Source organism: Saccoglossus kowalevskii, chromosome 11 (assembly GCF_978046115.1).
Source record: "Saccoglossus kowalevskii chromosome 11, keSacKowa6.1, whole genome shotgun sequence".
In the NCBI taxonomy this organism is placed as follows: Eukaryota; Metazoa; Hemichordata; class Enteropneusta; family Harrimaniidae; genus Saccoglossus; species Saccoglossus kowalevskii.
The window spans coordinates 15,804,814-15,819,560 of NC_140651.1; the positions used below are offsets into that span (position 1 = coordinate 15,804,814).

The 14,747-nt window shown below is 34.2% G+C and overlaps 1 protein-coding gene across 2 annotated transcripts; it reads left to right on the forward strand.

The window, feature by feature from the left end:
• Positions 1–4,351: 4,351 nt before the first annotated feature.
• On the forward strand, positions 4,352–14,731 carry LOC100377170 (organic cation transporter protein-like). Of its 2 annotated transcripts, none has more exons than XM_085504915.1 (11): positions 4,352–4,405; positions 8,610–9,053; positions 9,357–9,460; positions 10,190–10,344; positions 10,440–10,608; positions 10,892–11,048; positions 11,427–11,524; positions 11,864–12,084; positions 12,612–12,726; positions 12,983–13,192; positions 13,844–14,731. In XM_085504915.1, exons 2-11 carry the CDS (start codon positions 8,610–8,612, stop codon positions 13,908–13,910), a joined length of 1,740 nt encoding a protein of 579 aa, XP_085361041.1. In that variant the 5' UTR covers positions 4,352–4,405; the 3' UTR covers positions 13,911–14,731. The 2 variants fall into 2 exon arrangements, with proteins under 2 accessions (XP_085361041.1, XP_077864426.2); XM_078008300.2 differs by lacking the exon at positions 4,352–4,405 and adding an exon at positions 5,253–5,339.
• The last annotated feature ends 16 nt before the right edge of the window (positions 14,732–14,747 follow it).

The window sequence follows — 14,747 nt, forward strand, 5'->3', positions numbered from 1 at the left end:
GATTTTTGGCGCTCACACACACTCACACGCACACATACGCTAATAAATGCACGTCATTTTGCACAAAAGAAGTAAACAAGAATGTATTTTTTTAACGCCACGAAAAAAACGTACCATGTGAGTAAAGAAAATAGTTGCGTAGTGTGTAAATGTTTAACGTGATTAAATATTTTTTTTGTTAACACTTCGAAAAATACGTACATACATGTAAATGTGTGGCGTGGTTCAATTTATTTTTAACGCCACGAAAAAATACGAGTACATAAACGATTCGATTAAAACACAGAGAAGAGAAAAGTCAATAATAGTAAACAGTGATAAATAAAAGAAAATAATTCATTCTATATATACATATTTTGTTCATTTTTACATTTCTTACTTCCTTTCAATGAGTCAAGCAGTCTGTACACTTTTTTCATTCCATCACTCTAATCTGTCGTAGAAAAAAAAGAGAGAGAGAGAATAATATTAAAAATCGATAGTTATATAAAGAGTGTATAAGTTAGGGTTGGAAATTTAAAAGTATTAGTCACAGTAAAACTGCGGTCATAAATCCGGTAAAATGTGAAGTATGCAAAGTCGGTTGATCGACGTACGTTTTTTTTTTCAAAACTGGCGGACTACGCTGCGTTGAGTTAAAATATATATTTATCTGATCGTTTCACAGAATGAGTTTACGGGCGTAACGTAGCAATTTTCGTTTCCCCCAGCGAAGAAGGTACGTCCTCACCTGCTTGCCAAAGATTCAACGGCAGTAGACCAAGTTTATCCTTTCGTGAAGGGTCATCTCATTAATACAGGACGTATTGGCCATACATGGCTTGAAATCAGAGTATTCGATGATTGTAGATCCACGTACGAGAAATCTTTTAAATTCCATGACATGACTACTGTACGAGTCAAAATAGTCTTTGTGGTAAGGGTATTTCAGACAGAAAGTGGCCCAATGCGTTCCAGCCCGAGAATATCACCAGTTATTGATACGAGCGATGTGTATTACTCCAAAGCACACTCGTGAATACCAGTCTGAACTAAATCACAAGATTAAGTTTAAGGCGTAGGGTTATTTATAACTAGCTCGTCATGAGTGTTTCCAACGTGAAATAGACCTCCCACGTAGATGATAAACAATAGATGTTGGTGTATTTGTATATTTATGTTATCTAAAACATTAACACTCGCAAACATGGATATTGAATAGGGTTTCAAGTTGAAAGCATTACCAATATACGTGAATTTCGACCTCCGTGTATGGGATCGCGCCTGGACATAAAAAAACATTGAGAAATGAAGCAAATACGCATTTATGACTGTTCCTTTCGTGGCAGTGTGAATTACTACAGAGTTGAAATTCACCATGAATGAAAGTCGAAGAGTTAGCCTATAACTTATACCCTCTTTATATAACTATCGGTTTTTAATATTATTCTCTCTCACTCAGATTAGACTGATGGCATAAAATAAGTGTACAGACTGTTTGACTCATTGAAAGGAAGTAAGAAATGAACAACATATGTATATATAGAATGAATTATTTTTTCATTTATCACTGTTTACTTTTATTGACTTTTCTCTTCTCTGTGTTTTGTAATCAAATCGTTTATGTCCGTTTATGTATTTTCTTCGTGGCGTTAAAAATTAATTGAACCACGCCACACATTTACACATTATGTACGTATTTTTCGAGGTGTTAACAAAAAAATATTTATTCACGCTAAACATTTACACGCTATGCAACTATTTTCCTTACTCACATCGTATGTTTTTTTTGTGGTGTAAACAAAAATACTCAACCACGCTATGAATGTATACTCCATGTCAATAATTTATTCTTGTTTACTTCTTTTGTACAGTAAACTGCGTTAGTTTTCAAAATGACGTGCATTTATTAGCCTATGTGTGTGTGTGTGTGTGTGTGTGTGTGTGAGGGAGCGCCCTCTACGATACATTCTGAAAAATCTTTCGTGACGTCCATGCTCGTCCAATTAACAATAATAATTGAAAAAATAATTAAAAAAAAAATTTAAAAATTGATGGTAATTTATGCAAATGTCACGGTGACCTCGTTACGACATCGTATTCAATCTATTTTATGTATGAAAATGTATTCACAGTATCCCATTGTGACGTCATCCTCATTCAAATGACCCCTTTTACGGCCTTGTACGCTCACTTATGCTAATTTATGCACGGATCCCATTGTGACGTCATCATTTATGCTAATGTGTGCACCGTCCCCCATTGTGACGTCATCCCACCCGTATGACGTCATCGCATCCGAATATGAACAGCGCCATCATGGTCCTACCTATAGTGGAACGTAAACTACTTTGCATATGACACATTTTGCTTTTTAGTGCCTTTAAACGTGTAAAACGACATATATAGATTTCGAAAAACAATAACAATCGCATGAAGAATTTCTTACTGTAATATTTATGTTGTTGTTAGCAAGTAAATATTTTAAGAACGCCTAGAAAATGCAAAAACCGAAAATGACAAAACCATTAACACAGATTGACCTGCATATTCCTGTTAAAGTCTGCATTTCTTTGGTAAGTTCATGTCTCTTAGGGATGTTGACAAGACATTTATGCAGTATGAAATTCTCTGGTCATGTAAATGCATGATCGGGTAATTAGTAACATGTGTCGTTTGAATTATACTACAAGACGCATGTTGACAGGTGGCATGTTCGTTAAAGAAGCAACAACATCTTGCCAAATGCCCTATAGATTTTATGAGGATAGAAGGGAACCGGAAGTTATCCTGAATAAACTTGAAGGTATGCTGATGTTGTTACTCACCCCTTACGAAAATTGATAGAGCCAGTGTCAGCAGCCTGTACTGCATGGTCATTAGCAGCTGCTTCCATCCATGTCATTAGCATGAGAGGAAACTCAAACAAACAATAGCCAGCCCAACTGCCAATTCCAGGCTTCCTCGACAAATCCAAACCACGTTCAACTAAAAGACGTTAACCCCACACAATATATTCAAACTATACGGGAAACCCGGAGAATAATTTCTGTGTTTATCTACGATGAAAAATATTCCAATACAAGGTTTAGTCTTCCTGTCGGGACTCACTGTTTGATTTTCATTGTTTCATAGTTTTGTTTGCGTTCTCCATCTTTTGCGAGGAATTGATCCTCTGTTCATAGTATTGCTTTCCTTACATTAAGGTACTGTTGTCTTGTTTTTAAACAACGATTGTGGTACATATTCCTGTTTATGTTTCGTCTTTTGTCATGACTGACTTTGTTTTAGTTTAGCTGTGCTGTGGCGTGTGGAAAAATATATTTACACTGAAGTAATAACCGATAATGACCTAGTGTTTTACAGGCGCGTCATTGAGTCTGTGAATAATCATATTTCTAATGTATACTGACAGTAATATTGTTTTACTGATTTGATTCGAACAGAATGTTTTTCTCACTCTCCCTCTCTCTGTGTTTGTTATCTTGTTCAGTGAAAGCATTCCTACACTTCTTTGAGACTGTGCTTATTTTAGAGAAGTATTTATTAAAGTATTAGTTTAACATATTCAGCTAAAATTAATTTAAGCTGGTTAAAGTTTCACTGCGCACAGTGCTTCGGAATGTGTGAATGTTAGTTACCATTGACGATAAATTAGTTTTGTTGTTGGTCAGATGAGGCGATCTATGTCGAGGTTAGATTTCCAATGCCAGCCAGCAGTGTAAGAATGTCTCTGGTATTTTCTATTGAATTTGAAGGTTGTGTGCTTTAATGCATACTCTGTACATACTTCATTGTTGATTTGTTGGTCAAATCTATTCCATACACCACGCTCAGGGTTGACCCCATATCTTATGTGCGTGGTCCCAGTGGGTATTTCCATATTTTAATAACCAAGATTAATTATTTTTTCACTGACGTTTTATTAATAGACAGATGCTTACTGATGTTGAGTATTAATATCCTATGTTTTGCTTATAGTTTTTCTTTCTTCTAGAGAATACAATTATGATGGTTATTTTATGTTAATATTGGCGCATAGAGAAAACGGGTAATCACAAGTTTCACAAGCTCCATGTTTTAATATGGTCGTCTAGTATCACAATGTGTCCCACACTCGACAAAACTAGGCATATTGATGGCAAAATTCGTTGTCATTAACCGTTCAGTAATATTTATGCATTTTAATTATAATCAATATTTTTATCTTGTACCAGGCTCTATACAATTTGCATATAGGTTTATTAGCTAAGGTCAACATGCATTTCTGTCAAATATGGTTTCAATTGGATGATTGCCTAACTGTTGTAAACATGAGATCACATGATCGTCCCAAACATGATATTAGGCTTTAGTTGTGTCCAGAAATATATTCTGCATGTGAGCTCAGAGAACTGAATTACGCTTATCTATCCCGTCACTACAGGTATGCATTCACTATATGCTATTTTAAGGCAATGTATTATGTTGTAAATGAAGCGGGTCATCTGACAGTGGCAAAGCGCATTCCTTAGGGAAAAAAAATATTTTCTAGAAAGCAGTTGAGTCCTTTAGAAGGATTCTTGTTAAAATAGTAGCCAATAGAAGCGGAATCACGCTTTTTTGTAATAATTTGTGAAATGCCTAGTCGTTTCAGGGTCGTTTCCGTTGTGATGACAAAGCTATTTGCATCACCATAATTGATTGAATAGTACAGTTAAAGTAATATTTGTTTCACAAGGATGACATCCTAGTAATGACACAGCTCATTAAATAAATTGAAACTGTTTGACTTATCTATTGAAGTAAGACAGCAGCAATTCTGAACTGTTCTTTTAGCACACGTTTGGGCGTTCGTTCTATGAACCAATGTTTTTTCTTAATACGCATGTGCATTGTTTTGGCACGTGCAGTAACATTTATTGCACATGCGTATTAGTGATTTTGATTTTTCATCTAACGAATACTGTCGTGCGCTTTGCCAATGCAACTGTTTTTATATTTGTTAAATCAGAATCCGATTAGCTCCACAGTGTTGAATCGAATAACAGTTTTAAAAATTGCATATTTTCGTCAATATTGCATCTTTAACATAGCACTTTGTATAATTTATGGTAAATATATGTAAATTAATATCTGTGTAACATATCCAGAACCAAAGCAATAAAAATAACATAATCCACATAGAAAAGGGTAAGCAAATAACACCGAATAAACGGCAAGGTAAATACTAGAACAGATAAACAAGTACCTCATTAGCATAAATTCGAACTACCCACACTATAATCCAGTATTATAGAGAAGGCAATGTACGTACAACGTGGCGTATATCTGCGTTTTGGACATTGGGTTTGGTTTTCTGATGTCTGGTGGTAATTAAGGTAGAATTGAATTTATTTTTATAAATATTGAATATAGCGCTCGTTGATGTCAAATTTGTCGTTGTGACTGTAGCTGAATTCCAACTGATATGCTAGTATTCATTTGTAAAAGCGATACTGTACCATATATGCATAATTACACTACAGTAAACGTATTGACCTCGTACTGTGTGAGTGAATAAATTATCGTAATCCTGCAATAACCTTAATATGGTAAAACATTCATTACCATACATTGTTTTACTCATTTGACACATACCCCCATATATTCGGACAACCAACAAATCGTAGGTTCAGTATTTTATTCACAGCATGCACAATGTATCTGTGTTGAAAATACAGAATATGGTAAAATGTTTTACTAATTCAACTTACTGTAAAATGACTAATTTTCACTGGGTTTAAATTTCGCTGATTTTCCATTTCAGGCATATTCAGTGGGTTTTAAATTCACGGTTTTATCATTTAGTTAATGTGTTCTATGCAAAATTTTACATATTCACTGGGTTTTAATTTAGCGCATTTTCCAGTCAGCGAAATAAGCAAAATTAAAACCCAGTGAATAATAATTAACTCCATTACAGTATTATTCAAGTTGTTCAAAATATGTAAAATATTAGTGCTTATTGATTTTTAATTCGTCAATATAGATGTGCACTCTGATTAGTAGTTTTTAAACATTAGGATATGATTAACTACTACTAGCTATGATGTGGGAAATATTGCAAATTAACTAAATCACCTGCTTCCACCGACAATAAGCGCAAATGTCAAAACATAGTTTTGAATTTACCGAAAAGAACTATAGCTACTCCAAGCTAAGCGCAAAAGGGAAAACAATTTACCATATCCTATCATATTTTTGTCGAGGAAAATACAGTATTTGTATCAAGTAAAATCCTATTTGTTACAAAAAATATTGTTATACATTAGTTGTGAACTACATATTTTGTAATTTCATGCAGCTTCTTTCAGGCAGAATTCAAAACATAATAAATGCGAAACAGAGATAAGAAGCAAATTATTATTTGTCTTAAATATTCAGGTGTAATCGGAAATAATGATAATTATTTTTATTATTGGTGTACATATGGTTTGCATTATGTTAAGAATTATTCATAATATATTTCTGTATTTTTGTTCCTTGTCAAAATCTGTTGTTTTCGCGTTTTTGAACAAAACTTGCAATCGGCACTTACAAAAAAAATCAGGAGAGACAACAGTGACACTCAATGTCCAGAACTGTCGCCTGGTACAAAAACATTATTAAAAAAAAAACAAGAAAAAAAGGTATATGGTATATATCACCGTGTTAATATGTAGTTACATAAGTTTAATTAAAATAAAAATGACTGCATGTCTACGTCTTCCCAGGAGTTGATCAAACACTTAGTAATGTCGTATACATGGTTATATCATTTCTTACTAAAACTTGTGTAATAGATAACCTCAAACTCCAATGTTTTTATTCCTTAAAATTGTCGAGAGTGAAACTCAATACCGGCAATTCTGACGCTCCACGCTTACTAACCAAAGGTATAGCGTATTACCGGAACATCTCAACCAGACAATTTTTGTATTAGCAAAGTTCGATGAGAACCTCTGCTCTTTGTTGCTTTTTTTAAATAATCGATATCTTTTTACATATAATCTGGTGTGTACATTTGTATGTACATTAGTAGTAATGTAGTAGTTGTGATGTAGTAATGTTTTTTTGTTCATTTCTGACTACAATATTACTAACTTATTTTAGTCAAGATAGTCATGTATTATTTCTAATATCGCACTAACTCAATAATTTTTGCCTACTGCCCTTGGTTAGAGACAAATGATTGGAATCTTGTAACCATGCTTCCAATATATTGGGTAACAAGTGTCGGATCCGGAGAAAATAGGATTCTCGGGATTGGGAATTGCATTTCATCTTGAATTTGTTGATGTTCACTGCAACTGTAGCTGCTGCTAGTTCATGCATCAACACTGCCGTCACATTGAGAGGAGTAACTTTGAATGTGTCCATCTGCAAACTACATTGAACAAGATTAAAGAAAGAACAAAGAACAACATCTCTCCTTGTATATCTCTTCTCTCAGTCTGTCACCCATTGTGAAGTTAAATGTGTCATTTTCCTCATCCTATTTAATGCCAAACGTTCTTTCAATTGAACTTCCAGCAACGTAGCATCTGAATACCTTATGATTGCGTCCTACGGCACTCATCTGGGACATCATTCACAATAAGGAGAGTGACCTGTTTAATTTGTAATTCTGGCAATTCTATATTACTTAGATTAGGCCACCACTACCACTAGAATACTGTCTATTGTTCAATCGTTGTCTAGTCCCACACCATAGACTAAGTTTAAACATCTTACATCCATTTTTACTTCATGACCGTTCTGCTTCTCTTCACTCAGTGTGGACAAAATATAACTGATAAATTAACCAGTAATGCTCATCTTATCAACAAGGCTGCTGAGGCAGGCAGGGGAATCAGAACCACTATCACGAACTGTTTTAATACCTGGACCCAAATCAACACCACTTACATGAACAAGAATCAAATGCAAACTTAAGCGTCGTTGATGAAACTGAAATGTGTTGAGTGTAAATTATTATTGATCATTAACTGAATTAAATAAATGTATCACGTTTAGCTGGAGTTTTTATTTGGTGGTTCATTATCATAAGAGTTCGTTATGCATGTGGAAGCTTGCGATACCTACAGTATGCTAAATAGGGTAAAATACCTTCCTGCATCTACTTAGAATACAAGAAAGACCAGTTATGCTAATGTTCATAAAGTGTAGAAACAGTAGGCGGCCATATATTGCTTGTGGATGTAACTGCATTTCAACTGATGTTGACACACATAATATGTGTACCACTAGCAGTAGCAGTGCGAAGCTGTAGATAAAGGCAATATGTCAAAACGTTAGCATAGTCGGTGATTCTATCAATTGTATCACAGTGATTTCAGTCACTTTGCCAGCAGATGAATAAATATACATAGCACTTTCTGTACATGTAGTAACCTCACTCACTTGAGAATACTGGACAAAATAAAATATAGAGATGTAATAAACGAATACTTTATCATACAATCGATTACGACAGAGTGTTTAGTAACATTTGCGATTAACAGACTATTTATGTGTTGTAATGATCTTGTGACTTTTGAAAGTGTTATGTTTATATATAACTTGTTATGTGATTGTAAAAAAAGTATTAAAAGTTTATACATAAAGCAATGTTTGTAATTGTTTTACAGATGTTGCACTATGACGATATATTGGTAAATATAGTGGGAGAGTTTGGTACCTATCAAAAGATAGCTTTGTTTCTGCTGGGAATAGGGGGTACCGTGCCATCTGCTCTTTTAGTTATATCACCAGTCTTTCTTCTTGCGACAACTGATTCCTGGTGTATAGTTCCTGATCGATATAAAATCAGCAAACGAGTTTGTTTTAATAACATCACTGAGAGCTGTGAGGATTTGGTTAAACATCTCATTATACCAAAAGAAACGAGAAACTTTGGATGCAAGTCTGTCTTAGTATTTGACCAATGTCGTCGTTATAACATATCCTATGATTCCGTTACTGATTATTCAGAGGCATACATCGACCAATATCTTAACAACACTGAAACTATGAAATGTGATCTTGGATGGGAATACGATACATCGCAATATAAATCAACAGTGTCACAAGAGGTTAGTAAATTTCACATCCTAGAAATTATCTAAACTTTTCATAGCATAAAGCTTGACAACTTTTTTCCCAGCAAAAATGTATTAACGAACATTTCCATTTATAATTTGCATGAGCAAGAACATAGGTCTATGTAGGATATGTGGGGTTTCTGTCCAAACTAACATATAACGTTATTCATATTTTGGGGAAATAGCATACACACGCAAGTAATTAACACGCTAGCTAAATGATAAATAATACTCTGAACTTCACATGTCTAGATTACATGACAATCACATTTGATATGTTTTTTTCCCTTCCAGTTTGACTTGGTTTGTGATAGATTCTATCTGAATGCATTAGCCTCGTCTGTTTACATGCTAGGGATGCTGGGTGGATCTGTAATTTTGGTCATCTTCTTTGGCCAGTAAGTGATATTGTTGTCTTCTTTAGAATTAGAATTAGAATACTCGCAAACATACGGATATGTAGCAGACAAAAACACTAGACATACTTACGTATTATAATGCATAGTCAATCAGTGACATATGACGTATGACATATGGTATTTACTGTAAACGCATTAATTATTCGCTCTGTTTTAATTTCGTTAGTTTTGTTGAGAAGTAAAATTCTCCAAATTAAATCTATGTGAACATGTATAGTAACAATCGAACTCATTGTTTTTCTGCCAAGTTCATGAAATTAAAACCCAGTGAAATTGCTTAAACACTAAATAGTGAAATTTAATGGTTTTACGGTAAATGTATGATGTACATGATGTACGGATATACCTAAATATGTACGGTACATATGTAATATGTATGATATATATCTAAAGATGTATGATGTATACCTAAACATAAATGGTATAAATATTTGCACACTGTCGAGAGGTGATATGAAGTGTTTCAAAAACACTAAATGTACTTTATTCTGAAGGATCTTTACTCTATACGAATAAATGAAAATATAACATAATAAACAAGGTCAAAAAATATGATGCAATTAAATTTACTTAAAGGCAACGTAGACAATGTTTAGTTGTGTGTTAACACAACGTATATCGTAGCTTACATATTTACATGAATACGTTGTATTAAAGGTTAGCTCCCAATTGTAATATAGTCACCTTGTTTGATTTTTTTTAATATAGGTTTGGTCGAATGGATCAATTTATGATGTCATATATATTACTCATAGTTACTGGAATTCTAGAAGCATTTTCTCCCAAATACGTTGTGTTTGCTGTACTGAGATTTTTCATGGCAGCAGGGCAATACGGAATTTTTATCTCTGCATTCACTTTAGGTGAGTTTGTTTCTAAACTAAAGTGTCAATAACAAATAATGACTGTTTTAATATAAATGCTTTTTCTTTATTTTGCGTTGTTTGATACTTTTCAGTAAGTGAGTATGTTGGACCGACAAAACGCGCCATTACGGGGATGATATATATGGCACATCTTAGTGTTGGATATATGATATTAGCTGGGTATGCCTACTTCATACGTGATTGGTGGATTTTGCAGTTGGTCATTGTTGTACCTTGTATCATGTTTTTAAGTTACTATTGGTATGTATTGCTTAATCTATTGTATTCAATACTTCGCATGCGTTATGAATAAGATATACGTCAAAGTCAGTTTGTATAAAATACTGACTATGTCTATATTGTCACAGCGAATTGTCATACAACCAACCATTACACAACACTTGAATAAATGTGTTCCTGTATAAACGTAAATGAAGGTGTGTTATTTATAGGACTCATAGACACATGTGTAATTTTCGGGAAACACTTGAGATGTTATAATAAGCTTTGACTGACTAATATTGAACTGTAACTGTATAAATAGGATCATTCCAGAATCACCAAGATGGCTTATTTCTGTTGGAAGGACAGAGAAAGCTGTGGAAACCATCAAGTTATTTGCCAGAGTAAATAAAGTGACAATTCCTGAAGATCTGTTTAATCAAGACTTGGATAGTGATGACGACACAATACACTTCCATGTAAGTAGGTGTAGTGTATATGTCACGATGAAAGATGTCCATTCAGGATTGGTAATATGTTCGTGTATTAAACTGAATCGAAATGTCACAAAGGGAAATACTTGCAACTTCATCATTATGCTCTTCTGTGAGCATCTATATATTGAATTCTACCTCATGTTGATATATATGTATTAGAGTACTCATAAAATTAACTCATGTACATGTTATTCATTTACTAAACCATCGCACAAGCACAATGGATTTTACCCATGTGACATAAGTGATTAACTTACTATTCAAAATTCAATGTTTAACGAAATCTGTGTTCTGTGATGTACTCATCGTCATCGTATTGAGCAACGTGAGGCTCAAATGCAATTTACTGTTGGAGTTTAGGAAAAAACATATTCCGGGAACCAGAACAATTATTGTTGTGCTGATCTACTACGATATCCAAATCTGCGATTGAAGTTTCTAATTCTTTGTTACAACTGGTGAGATATTCTATTTGTTTTTGACATATTTTAACAAGGTGTAGTAATACATTTATGAGTCAGAAGTGGTTCAATGATATCTTCAGGATATTTGTTGGCTCTCCTTGTATTGTGGATTTTTTTTAATTATAGCATATATTGATTTGTCATATATTGAAACAAGTAGTCGGTAATTGATATTACTGATGAAGATATGATAATTTTGCATTACTACGAACTATATACCTCTCTCTGTACAGTTATGTTTCAGTCCTAACAACTTTTCTGTTTTCAAGTATTCTCGGTTGTATTCTGTCATTTTTGTGAAATCATAGTACATTAATATAAATGTCTCAACAGGGCCATTACATCCCTTGTGTACTATGGGATATCATTTGACACATCCAGTTTGGGTGGAAATGCATACCTCAATGTATTATTTGCTGGTGCTGTAGAAATCCCTGCATACATTTCCGGGATGATCTTGATGGATGTTCCCAGGATAGGACGTCGAAGATCACTTCTTATAGCATGGGGTCTTGTCGGCGTAGCATGTTCTGTGTTAGCATTTATACCTACATGTAAGTACACCTCCTTTAGTTGTGTGAACGTGCGCGTGTTCGGATTACATGTATGCGTAAAGATTAACAGTATGCAACAAACCGAATTACGTGTAAATACCTTAATCATTATCTAGCATGCGTACAGTGTCAATGTAAAAATGAAATTAACATGTAAAGTGGAATGTATCAAACCGCAATCATTATTCAAAAGTTGCCTATAAAATGCAAATTAAACTAAAACCGTTGTGCATGAACAATACAAATTGAATACAAAACATATTCAAATTGAAGGAAGAATTATACATTGACATAAATGTAGTAAACAACCAGATGTTTTCGCCCGATGGTGATACAAAAAAGCATGAAGACGTGATTAGCAATTATCATCAATTATAATTGGAATAATAACTTGCGGGTGACACTGGGGATAACGCGTGGTATTGCTCCAAGCATTTTTGATATTTGTTTAAGTGTGTAGGACGGCAAAATGTTTCTGGCATTCACCTATGCATTTTATTTCATGCAAAGTACATTTAATGTTACAGGTGGCGGTAATTATCGGGTGAGATTAGCGTTGGTGCTACTTGGGAAGTTCGGTATCACGTGCGCATTTGGTATGGTACGTGTCTATGCAGCAGAAATATTTCCTACACCTTTGAGGTAAGGATCTGCTTATCAAATATACATGTTCAATAGACGGTAACAGACAATTTACTAACAGTATTTGGCTGGGTCCTAAAAGATAAAGGTAATACGGTAACACAGATTTATGCTACTCCTCGCTAATTACAAAATAATTGTGATTAAAGTAGAGTATTACTTTCATTTCATCTTCTCCGCAAAATTTGTTTTATATGGAAAAGAATGTTGTAAATGGACAGTTGTCTTTGGTTTAATTATTAACAAATATTTCCAGGTCGGAGGGTCTCGCGATGTGTTCTGTGTGTGCATATACTGGCGGTATTCTGGCGCCTCAGTTGATTTTAATGGGTGAACTGTGGAAACCACTTCCTAAACTAATTTACGGGATTACCTCAATCATAGCAGGTATATTAGTAATATATTTACCGGAAACACGTGGAAAGCAATTATCGGAAACAATAGAGAAAGCTGAGCAGTTTGGAAAGTAAGTGCACATCGTTTGTGTTGTAATCAGTTTGATATACGATTATGTAAATAGGGAGAAATCGTCACGGTCATCATGACCCAATGGATCATTTATGGGATGTAATGCCCCGTGATATTAATGTCACAATACACCATCAAATGTAATGTTATTTATCCTCGTTCCTATCTAACCTTGTGAGTCACAAATATACGTATAACACGATGACTTGACGTGAATAATATCTATTTGTGAACTTAAAACAACGAGTTAGTTACGATAATATGAGGTTATTACGAGGACACCTCTAAGTATGCATGAAGACAGTACAGCGGGAGTATCGACCAACGCGCAGCAGAGGTCGATGCGACGGCGTACTGTCTGAGGTGTCCTCGTAATAACCTTAGTATTATACATCTTTTCCTTCAAAAGTTACATCATGGGAATGCCGAAATCCAAAAAGTTTAGAAAAGAATGTGGAGTAAAATCGTGGTGGCAGCCATGTTTGTTTTTAATATTAGAGGACGTTTACGCGCGTAATCATTCCATATTTGGAATTCGCATTTCAAAATATGGTAGGATGAAAATATCCAGTAAAATACCGCAAAATTACGGCAAGCTGTAACTTATGGCGTTACGGTTACAGATGTATAATAATGTGCTTTATTTCAGAAAAGTGAAGAAACATCGTGTAAGCAGTAAAACAAATGACATAGAGGAATCAAGACTATTGAAGTAAAAACAAGGCACGGAGAGGAAGTTTCGTTGTGTCATATTAATTTATATTATTAAAAATATACTATGTTATGATATATACCAAATCAAATCATATTGGCTTTTCTTCTTTTCATTTTTATTCATTTAATTGTTCAATTTTGTCTTCTATTTTTAATTTTCTGACTGAAGATGTGAACGACCTTGATAGAAGATCTTGTTTGTGAAGTGTCATGGATTTGTTTCAATGTGTCTGGATACCGACTTGATTGTGGAAAACCTGCTATGTAGTGCTGCTAATTTAAGTGGCTATTTTAGTAACACTGATGACCTGGGGTCACGTTCACCAGGAGCCGAGAACAAACTTCTTATTTATCGATTTTTATGTTGACATTTGTTCCAAAAGTCTAGTTATTATATTAGAGTCTCAATTATTGTTATGAACATTAGCGAAGTTCAAATATGAGAAATAATTCTTAGTTAGAACTTTCGGGTTTTCAGAGCGCATTATGAGAGTTGTTATGAACATCGTGACTGAATTATTATTATCGAACAACAAACATTCAGGATATATCATTGTACAAGATTCGTGATTTATTTGTGTATACACTCTGATATCGGGAAATCGTATATTACAAAATTTATGCACCAGCTATTCTACAGTTATTGTCATTCGCGATGATTTCACTCTGATTTGTAAGATAAATTCTCCATACTCTTCCATTACCCATGATACTGTTCGAGTCTCGTTGGTAGGTTTTTCTAGAATGTTCAAAATGTCGCTGATGTAACAAGTGTTTGTAAACCGTTCCGTTGAAATAAAAAAGAGTTTGTGTTCATCGCGAACCGTGAGTTTCTTCAG

Bases quoted from the DNA above. Each gene is read 5' to 3' on its own strand.
- LOC100377170 (XM_085504915.1), top strand. From the start codon at position 8,610: ATGTTGCACTATGACGATATATTGGTAAATATAGTGGGAGAGTTTGGT. The intron at 12,727-12,982 runs GTAAGGATCTGC...AAATATTTCCAG, and splicing joins ATATTTCCTACACCTTTGAG to GTCGGAGGGTCTCGCGATGT. The intron at 13,193-13,843 runs GTAAGTGCACAT...GCTTTATTTCAG, and splicing joins AAAGCTGAGCAGTTTGGAAA to AAAAGTGAAGAAACATCGTG.